The 10676-nt window shown below is 38.0% G+C and overlaps 1 protein-coding gene across 2 annotated transcripts; it reads right to left on the bottom strand.

Annotated features, from left to right (window-relative positions):
* Positions 1 to 1141: 1141 nt before the first annotated feature.
* elovl4a (ELOVL fatty acid elongase 4a) lies at positions 1142 to 8767 on the bottom strand. 2 transcript variants are annotated; one of them, XM_046846955.1, is made up of 7 exons: positions 8649 to 8767; positions 6623 to 6714; positions 5978 to 6165; positions 5762 to 5842; positions 5090 to 5261; positions 2670 to 2797; positions 1142 to 2595 (listed from the first exon to the last, which is right to left on the bottom strand). In XM_046846955.1, the coding sequence occupies exons 2-7, from the start codon at positions 6687 to 6689 to the stop codon at positions 2287 to 2289; spliced, it is 945 nt and encodes a 314-aa protein (XP_046702911.1). In that variant the 5' UTR covers positions 6690 to 6714; positions 8649 to 8767; the 3' UTR covers positions 1142 to 2286. The 2 variants fall into 2 exon arrangements, with proteins under 2 accessions (XP_046702911.1, XP_046702910.1); XM_046846954.1 differs by having other exon boundaries at positions 8500 to 8747.
* Positions 8768 to 10676: the final 1909 nt, after the last annotated feature.

The raw sequence follows: 10676 nt of genomic DNA, 5'->3' as shown, positions 1-10676 counted from the left end.
TCTTAAAGAATACTTTTATCCAATGTCCTTGCAATAGAAAATTTATAAATGCATTACTTTTATGAAAAATCTTCTACAATATTTTAAGGAAAACAGCAGATTTTTTACCTGTTTCTTGTAAAGTAGACCCCACAGTGAATTGTGAATCAGATGTGTGACGCTCAATAATCAATTCGGATGTGAATGTTTATTTCTGTATAAAGCCATGCAAAACTCTTTTATATTATAGTCATAATTAGTACTACTATAATATATGAAATATCATCAGTAATGCTTGTTAATAATTTGACACCAAACTCATATCTTCTACTATCATATCTCAAACTAACATGCTTTTTCTAGCTTCATTAAAAAGTAGCACTTGGGTGGCAGAGCAGCATGGAGGCGCCCCAAATGATTGTTTGCCTGAGCAGAAGGGGGAGGAGAGAAACTGTGTACCGTTGCCATAGAAATCTATTACTGTTCTGACCAGGAGGAGGAGGAAGAGAGGCTGGGCTCTGCTTGGTCTTTAGGGACCCTCATCATCTGTGATTGATGGAGAGAAAAGGAGCGGGTGGGACCCCAATGAGCAGCTGGTGTGTTGGTCTGCAGTTACCTTCTGGCAGTTCATAAAGGGTCAAAAATGAATGAGGAAGGATCTTGTGAAGCATGATAAGCAGCGTGGGGTAATTATATGCACTATGTAATAAAACAATGTAGGTAAATGTACACCAGGGAAAATATTTTATGAAGACTGGAATATGACGGTTTTGACACTTCTGATGATATAAAAGAAAATATTCTCAGGTATAATGAGGTTCCACATGATGGCATAACTTCCTAAAAGGAACTGAGCTGTGGAGAACAATAAAAACTATCAATTATTATATGTTTGGAGCTGCAACAAATCATAAATGCAATGGCCATGTAAATGTTCTTGTGCTGCAAAGTTGTTAGTTTCGGGGCATGCATATTGCATGAGATGGCCTGGCAATTTGAAAAGAAGTAATGAGTGACAAAGGATACAAAAATATATTTTTTGTCATTCACTCTGTCTGTAATCACATTTTAATACTTTTTCAACCTATATGAATGTATTCATTATAAAATGCTTCCTAATGCTAGTATTTAAAAGGAAGTATAAGACTTTTAAACAGAGGAGTACCTTCATGATAGCCATTTTATTTTTAAAAGCACAATGTACAAAACTGCACAGCATATACAACATAAAAACAATTATTTAAGAAGACAAAACACAACAGCATTGCATTTTTTGGGATAATTACTTAAAATGATGAGACGCTGCTTTATAAGACCTTGTTGAGGTACAGCTGAATATTAACCCCTAACCCTGATGGCAATGGTAGACTTCAGAGAGTATTTTCATTGACATGTGTTGTATTTATGGACAAAGTCTGCTTATAGTTTAAAGTCAAAAACGTTTTTTCCTTTTACACTTTTATGGAAAAGGCAATTTTACAGGAGCTAGGCATCACACACTGTAGCTGCTGTTAAGGTCCGTTTGAGGGGGAAAAAAGATGACACTTTTGATAGCAAAGTAATACTTTTTAAAATAAATGAATATAAAAATACAGAAAACGTGAAAAGCATTGGTTGATGTTAAAACTGTTAGCTATATAAAGCAGGGTTTATCCCTGATCATGATGACTTTCATTCATAAATAATATCTAAAAGCCTGTATAGAATGAAGCCGGAGCTGTATTAGAGAACAGAGAAAGCTAAATTGAGCGGAAGTGTTTAAAAAAAAAAAAAGCTCAGTCCGGATATTTTCAAGGCATTAGTTATGATCCAAAGTAAAAAGCAGAGATGGCCTTTTTTTTTTACTCAAGAATGTAGTGAGTGGCATGTAAACGTGCTGAAATCCAGTCCCAAAATCTAACGCATGACAATAGGAGGTATAAGGACATTAAACGCAGACACACAGAGGAAGATACTGATTATTAAAAATCATTTAAATAATAATAATATGCTTCGATTCAGATATCAGGCTTTCTTGATCATGAATATTCTGTTCTCATTACAGTGTGTCTTATGCATCAAATCAGCAAAAAAACACATCTGTAAAAAGAAGGACCAAAATTTTGTTCTGGGCAAATTATTCAAATCACAACCACCCTGACTGATGGTGGCAAACCCCAGAAAGTTCAGTAAACCTTTAAGCTTCCTTCAAACAGGCATATCCTCATCTCAGGCATCCCACAAAAAGTACTGGCTCCTAACAATTGTCCCATCTCTTCCATCCTTTCTCATATCTGCCTGTTTTTGATTTTCTTCACTTCATCTGCTCTAGTCACGCTTTGCCCTGCCTTTCCTCTTTCTCCTCCCATTTTCTGCCACCACAGGCTTTTCCATCATCTTGCCACTCACTCCATTACTGACTGCCATTCCATTAGGAGCTCCATTAGACAGTGCCTTGGCTGACTTGAGCTGACCTTCACGACGTGGCTGGCCACGATACGTCTGGTAGTAGAAGTTCCCAAAGAGGACAATGAAGGTGATGGCATAACCAATCAGACACCAGTGCATCCATTTAGGGAAGGGGCAGTCAGTGTAGAGCGAAAGAGCAGTGTGACCAATCGTGACGTGAAACTGGATCTGAGGACGTGAGGAAAAAAAGTGTAAAGAGACTGTAAAATAATCACAGCACAATCATATAAAAATGAGAATACCATTTGGATAATTGTCAGGTACTTCTTCCACCACAAGTATTTCTGGATTTTTGGCCCACAGGCAGCCAGCCCATAATAAAGATACATCAGGACATGGATTGCAGCATTCATATGAGCACCAAAGAAGGCTGTAAGAGAGGAAAAACAAACCATTTTTATTCATACTGATGTTCATCACATGCAGCACAGACTTGATCTTTATATTTATTGTTGCATTAAACATTTGCCTTCAGTTTGGCTGAAGGCAAAGCTTTGTCAAACCAAACTGTTTCAATGTTTTTTTAGGAATGCACTATTTAAATTAGTACTCGTTCACGTAACAATAAAGTAGAGCAAATGCTCAGACTATTTCGAAATTGTCTGTTATTTAGGACAAAAAAATTAAGAAAAATATAATTGTCACTATGGTGAGGTTTTCTGTTAAGAGATGTTCATTTAATGTGTATGTACGGTGTCTACAATATTAGTCTTTATAACAGTCACTTTTTTTCTCAATGGGGACAGTCTTCAGGACAGAGTGCTTTTCAGTTCTCATTCATACAAGCTGTATGTTGTCTTGGTAATAAAAACAACAACAAAAACTAAAGACTATCTGTTATAGTGTTGTATAATGTACAGTGAGGAAAATAAGTATTTGAACACCCTGCTATTTTGCAAGTTCTCCCACTTAGAAATCATGGAGGGGTCTGAAATTATCATTGTAGGTGCATGTCCACTGTGAGAATCTAAAAAAAAAAATCCACAAATCACAATGTATGATTTTTAAACTATTTATTTGTATGATACAGCTGCAAATGAGTATTTGAACACCTGTCTATCAGCTAGAATTCTGACCCTCAAAGACCTGTTAGTCTGCCTTTAAAATGTCCACCTCCACTACATTTATTATCCTAAATTAGATGCACCTGTCCAACCCATACAATCAGTAAGAATCCAACTACTAACATGGCCAAGACCAAAGAGCTGTCCAAAGACACTAGAGACAAAATTGTACACCTCCACAAGGCTGGAAAGGGCTACAGGGAAATTACCAAGCAGCTTGGTGAAAAAAGGTCCACTGTTGGAGCAATCATTAAAAAAAAGGAAGAAGCTAAACATGACTGTCAATCTCCCTCGGACTGGGGCTCCATGCTAGATCTCACCTCGTGGGGTCTCAATGATCCTAAGGAAGGTGAGAAATCAGCCCAGAACTACACGGGAGGAGCTGGTCAATGACCTGAAAAGAGCTGGGACCACCGTTTCCAAGGTTACTGTTGGTAATACACTAAGACGTCATGGTTTGAAATCATGCATGGCACGGAAGGTTCCCCTGCTTAAACCAGCACATGTCCAGGCACGTCTTAAGTTTGCCAATGACCATTTGGATGATCCAGAGGAGTCATGGGAGAAAGTCATGTGGTCAGATGAGACCAAAATAGAACTTTTGGGTCATAATTCCACTAAACGTGTTTGGAGGAAGAAGAATGATGAGTACCATCCAAGAACACCATCCCTACTGTGAAGCATGGGGTGGTAGCATCATGCTTTGGGGGTGTTTTTCTGCACATGGGACAGGGAGACTGCACTGTATTAAGGAGAGGATAACCGGGGACATGTATTGCGAGATTTTGGGGAACAACCTCCTTCCCTCAGTTAGAGCATTGAAGATGGGTCGAGGCTGGGTCTTCCAACATGACAATGACCCGAAGCACACAGCCAGGATAACCAAGGAGTGGCTCTGTAAAAGCATATCAAGGTTCTGCGTGGCCTAGCCAGTCTCAGACCTAAACCCAATAGAGAATCTTTGGAGGAGCTCAAACTCTGTGTTTCTCAGCGACAGGCCAGAAACCTGACTGATCTAGAGAAGATCTGTGTGGAGGAGTGGGCCAAAATCCCTCCTGCAGTGTGTGCAAACCTGGTGAAAAACTGCAGGAAACGTTTGACCTCTGTAATTGCAAACAAAGGCTACTGTACCAAATATTAACATTGACTTTCTCAGGTGTTCAAATACTTATTTGCAGCTGTATCATACAAATAAATAGTTAAAAAATCATACATTGTGATTTCTGGATCTGGATTTTTTTTAAGATTATGTCTCTCACAGTGGACATGCACTTACGATGACAATTTCAGACCCCTCCATGATTTCTAAGTGGGAGAACTTGCAAAATAGCAGGGTGTTCAAATACTTATTTTCCTCACTGTAACTAAGTTGGTTCATGTATTTTCACAACATTAAATTAACAGTAACTATTCGTGTTTTAATGGAACAAAATGTGTTTATCATCAATAAATATGTATATTCTAATTTTGATAAATTGCTGAGGTGACATGCTGTTATAGGAAAATGACATCACACTACTCCGTCATTGTTGTCCGGCACGCCGAGCCATGTTTTATAATAGCAGTTCTTAACTGTCATGATTTTATGAAATACTTACACTGTCCACCAGCAACCCACTTGATGCCAATCCACCACAGAGTGAACATGGTGCAGTGGTGATAAACATGCAAAAAGGTGACGTGGTTGAACTTCTTACGAAGGATGAAAAAAACTGTGTCCAGGTATTCAACTCCCTTTGACACAAAGTACCACCACAGAGCAGCTGCTACCTGTATAGGATACAACATTGAGTAAAAGAGAATATGGTACAATGTAGTGAGCACTTTATTGCCATTTGTTTTATTTAATTGTGTTATTTTTGTTATCGGAGTAATTTCATCAATTGCATGAAATTTATTATGTTTTTTTTTACTTTTTAATAAAACTCTAATAATTAAATTATGTGTAGAACCCTGAAATAACTTGTATTTTTTAATAATTTAAACATAATATATGTTTCCTGTCAAGATTAAAATAGGTTAAGACAAACATACATAAGCCAATACCATGACCTTTGGCATATGCAAGCAGGGTAATCTTGGTGCTGGCATTGAAATTGAGCTCACTCTCTTACAAACCCACTTTGAGTCCTTGGCTAGATAAAAGGGAAGGATCAGGTTGCTGAGTGTCTACATCGTGTTCATTTTCTATGGGCTGGTACAGTCATGGTCTTGGTCTTAGGAACACTGCAGTTAATCATATCTGAGCCCCTCTCGAGGAACACACTCACCCTGACTTCATTAGGGTCATCAGAGTAGTCCACCGGCTGGCAGAGGTAGCTGTAATTCGCTGCCCTTGCTGCAAGGAAGAGCTGAAATCGAACAACAAATAACAGCTATTATATAGATGCCTTCGATTAAATATGGGGATGAATGACAGCTGAAAAGACAAGAATTCATATGTCACGTCTAAATTTAGGGTTCATTATTAATAATTTCTGACGCACCTCTTTGAAGATGAAAAAGTTTAGGATGACCATGCTGAAGTTATACACAATAAGAGTCTTCCTAAGCTGGAAGGCCTCTCTGTTCCGCATGAACTTAGGCCCCAGCCAGAGAAAGAGAAGGTATGAAGAGCTGATGGCCAGCGTGGGAAGAGGCGAGTCCATTAGAGGCCATTTCTCCACACGCTTGTCTGGTACAATTTGAGGATAAGCAAGTATTTAAAATGTGATGCAATACTATTCCCCAAGCAAGAACATCTAGCCATAATGATTAAAGTGCTGTCAGTCATCAAGTGATGGGACAGTGACAGTAAAAATAGTTCCTGCTTTCAGTAAGGAATTTTTATTCAGCGAGGTTCAGACAAAAAGCTTCACTGTCACAGACTGCACTGTTTTACACTCATACATTTTGAACAAAAGCATTTAACCAATAATAATAGTTAATAAAACACTACGGACTGACTATTATCTGACATTAATGTTTAATATATATTGATATCTTGTAGCATTTTTGACTGGCATTTTGGTTGTGACGAAATGTTGATATTAGTTGTAGTTTTATCCGATATCCATGCTCCCAAGGATATAATGTATCACAGGCAATGCACCATATGGCGTTAAGAAGAATATCGGGGAAAATGTACCTACCTGCAATGGTAAGGCTCCATTTGTAGAATTCGATAGTGTCGTTGACAAAATGTGTTACAATATCCATCTTTGCAGGATAGGTCCTAGTAGTCCTTCAGTGAATAAATCGGAACATTGTAAAAATGTGAATAAATACAAATATATAGGAGTAACATAGCTAGTCTAAACTGCACTCGTTTATTGAGTGGTGTATGTCGGTGAATAACATGTTCTCCATCACTCACACTGTACAAGAAAATCAGATTACAATCATTCAGATATGTGCTCTCATGTTAAAACTATCTGGAGTTAATAGATTTGGAAAAGATTTTAGTTCTACAAATAATGTAAATCCATTTTTGCAGCCAAACTTTCTTTCTTTCTTTTAGTCAATTCTTTCTTGCAGTAAAACCCAGGTTCTTCGGGCTTCGTTTTAAAAAACACCCAATTAATTCAAAACAACAAAGTTATTCTCGCATAGCAGGATTAGCGATATCCAGAGCAAATCTGAGGCAACATGCTAGAGGCAAGCATTCAAAGGCAATTATGGAACTTGTCAGGCATAATAAAGGATCCCACCCTTTTGTGTGCGATGCTGAAAGTAAAAATTTCAATAATTTCATTGGATTTGTGTTTTGATTTGTCAGTTGAATAACATATACTAATATTTCTTAGAAAACATTGCTTTTGGAGTTTCCAGCAAACTGGAACAGATGTCAGCACAAACCTATGCATTGGAGACTAAACAATCCAATATGTTTTTTTCTGAAGTGAGTGTCAGATCCCTGGCTATATGTTGCCTAAATGCCGCCATTAGAAACCCAGTGCATTCATTTCTAGTCCATCAACAGAATGTGTCAGCAACCACTGAATACTAAGATACAGTATATTTGACTGACAACTGCTCTTTAACATATGGACACTTAAAAACACACATACGGTTAGTGAATTTGTGGTCAGGAACATAAATAAATGAGGAGAACACAATTCTATAAAATGCAAACAACCAAATAAAAATAAGATATATACATACAGAAATACCTTAGATCCCCAGTGACATTTATTTGCTGTTTATTTACATATTTAGGTAATGAATTAATTATATCGAACTGTTAAAAAAAAACATGTATTAATCTAAAATATATGATCTCACAGTCTAGCTATAATCTCTTTTCTATTTAGACATTTCTCCACTGATTGGGTTTTGGGCACAAAAGCATCAGCCTGCACCATATCAGAACTCCACCTTACTCAATATATAAAATATTAATACTTTATAGATTAAATATTCCAGGCAGCATATGAATGATTTGACATGTGTATTTGTAAGGATATATATTTATGCAGCAGGATGCGGTTTGCCGCAAATTGAGGCCAAAACTGAAAAAATAGCCATTTTGTAATCTGGGGACACGTGATCTTCCCCAAATCCCATTATCTTTCACTGTATCCCAATAAACGGCAAAGAAAATAATAATGCAATAAACATTTATGCAATTCCTTATGTAGTTATTTGTATATATAATTCCCCGACATGTCTCTTTTTCCAGTTTGATCCAGATGAGGACCATGCGCAAAGCAGCACCAGTCTAGAGCAGAGGCACCAAATGGCGATGAAGCACCTGCCCATGCACAGGATCAGGATCAGGATGAGGATCAGCACTAATACAAAGGCCGTATTTCACATATGCACACACCCTAGAGTTATAATAAACACTCTGACTGGGCGAAACCGTAAACTGATACAGCCTAAATTTGTCGTTTCCCCTGGCTCGGTTATTACTGTGTAACTAAACCGGGTAGTGAGTATACTGCATTATAACTAGCAAATGCATGAACTATTGTTGGCTATTTAAACAGACCATAAATGTGCAATAATTATCGGATATTATTCTTACCGTACTGGCTATATAATCGCTCCTATTGACATTCAGCGCAAGGTCATGCGACACAAATGCGTTTTGCTGCCAAGGATCCAATAGTGATAAAACAAGAAAAAGTGAAAATACTCATACAAAAAAAAAAATTAAGAAGATCAGCAGCAAACCTGGGTGTATGTACAGAGCATCCTACATGGACATTTACACCAGCGCGTTTGTGGCTGCTGCTCTTCTCCCGACGCTCCTGGTTAGTGTAGAGTAGAACTGCGCATGCGCCACGGCGAATTCGAGGAGCTTGAGGTTCACTCGGTCTGATCCGAGATCAGCTTCAGCTTCTCAGATCACAAGCCCAGTTATTGTAAGAATGAAGCAGTGATCAGTTATCAACATCGAACACGCCGGTAGCTCAGGCTGTAGAAAACAGTGTAGTCTATATTGTAAGGGTATGAAAGTGACACTATGTAACTATAAACAGAAGAACAGAAGAACGGTTTGGATGAGCTTATAAAACTCCTGGTGGACAGATGGCCGGAGGTGTAGATGTACATTAGCAGGTGTCACCAGTCCACATTCAGATCCCTCCACCTCTCACACCACCTTTCACCCCAATTACTGGGGCAGAGTGCAATCAATGTAAGATACATACTTTACATACAGTGCAATCAGAAAGTATTCAGACCCTTCACTTTTTTCATTACGTTATGTTGCAGCCTGATACTACAATTGTTCAAATGGATTTTTAAATCTCCAATCATTAATCTAAACTCAGTAACCCGTAATGACAAAGTAAAAACAAAATTCTAGAAATGTGTAATTCTTTGTACATAATTCATAGTTCATAAATATCTTGATCATTCCTGAGATGTTTCTACACATTCACTGGAGGTTTTTTTAATTGGACATGATTTTGGAGAGGCACATAATTCTCTTTGGAAGATCTCACAGCTGACAATTTAGATTAAAAAAAACAAGCCATGAGGTCAAAGTAAGTGCCTGCAAAACTCAGAGACAGTATGTTGCAAAGCACAGATCAGAGGAGGGCTATAAAAAATGCTTTAAAATGGAACAAGATTTTGCAAAACCAGGACTCTTCAAGAAGCTGGTTACTCAGCCAAACTGCAATCAGGTGAGAAGAGCCTTAGTTAGAGAGGTGACCAAGAACTCAATGGTCCTTCTGACTGAGCTCTAGAGATTGTGTGTGGTGATGTTACTAAGCTCCAGAAGGACAATCAAGGACAACCAGCTGGCTTCCATGGGTTTTGCACCAAGTAGAGGCCTTCATCTAGCCACTCTAATCCTAGATCTGGTTTTAGAGTGTCTAGATGTAATCTCCATCCACTGACCTGGGCTTAGAGTGGCTTAATGGAAGTCTATGTTGTAAGTGTATAAAAGTGACACTATGTAACTATAAACAGAAGAACAGAAGAACAGGTTGGATGAGCTTGTAAAACTCCAGGTGGACAGATAGCTGGAGGTGTAGATGTACATCAGCAGGTGTCACCAGTCCACATTCAGATCCCTCCACCTCTCACACCACCTTTCACCCCAATTACTGGGGCAGAGTGCAATCAATGTAACATACATACTTCCATGGGTTTTGTGCCAAGTAGAGGCCTTCATCTAGCCACTCTAATCCCAGATCTGGTTTTAGAGTGTCTAGATGTAATCTCCATCCAATGACCTGGGCTTATTGTGGCTTAATGGAAGCCTCTACTTGGTGCAAAAGCCATGGAAGCTGAAGGACTCTCACAATGTGTGGAACAAGATTCTCTACTTTTATGTAATGTGCAATAATATGCATATTATAGTATTGTTATAAATATATGATTTCATAATTTATTTTATTATTACATGAAGAATGAAATGTAACTGAAAGCACTATTTATCGATAGATAGGAAAAACTGCAATTGAAACAAGTGTGGGGAAATTAGTATAGGTGGAAATAATAATAATTTAAAATATGTGAAAATCAATAACGAATATATAATAATAATTATTGTTATAAATAAAGTTTTTATTGTTTCTGTGTGGCCTTGGTATCAAATTAACCTCGGCCTGGTGCCTGTGGTTAAGGGCCCTGCTTCAGCTGATGGTCCAAGACTTGCAGGAAACCTGGTGGAGATGCGTCACACCCCCAGTCTACAGGCCTTACTGTATAAATGTGTTATTTTGTATTCTTTGTGCTTTTGGTATC

Source organism: Silurus meridionalis, chromosome 4 (assembly GCF_014805685.1).
Source record: "Silurus meridionalis isolate SWU-2019-XX chromosome 4, ASM1480568v1, whole genome shotgun sequence".
Classification (NCBI taxonomy): Eukaryota; Metazoa; Chordata; class Actinopteri; order Siluriformes; family Siluridae; genus Silurus; species Silurus meridionalis.
This window is presented reverse-complemented; position numbering and strand designations above follow the sequence as displayed.

What these genes read in the sequence shown, in the direction of transcription:
- elovl4a (XM_046846955.1), bottom strand. Translation starts at nt 6,689, where the DNA reads ATGGATATTGTAACACATTTTGTCAACGACACTATCGAATTCTACAAA. An exon ending in ATGGAGCCTTACCATTGCAG is followed by an intron (nt 6,166 to 6,622) that starts GTAGGTACATTT and finishes AAATTGTACCAG; the next exon opens with ACAAGCGTGTGGAGAAATGG. An exon ending in ATGACCCTAATGAAGTCAGG is followed by an intron (nt 5,262 to 5,761) that starts GTGAGTGTGTTC and finishes TATCCTATACAG; the next exon opens with GTAGCAGCTGCTCTGTGGTG.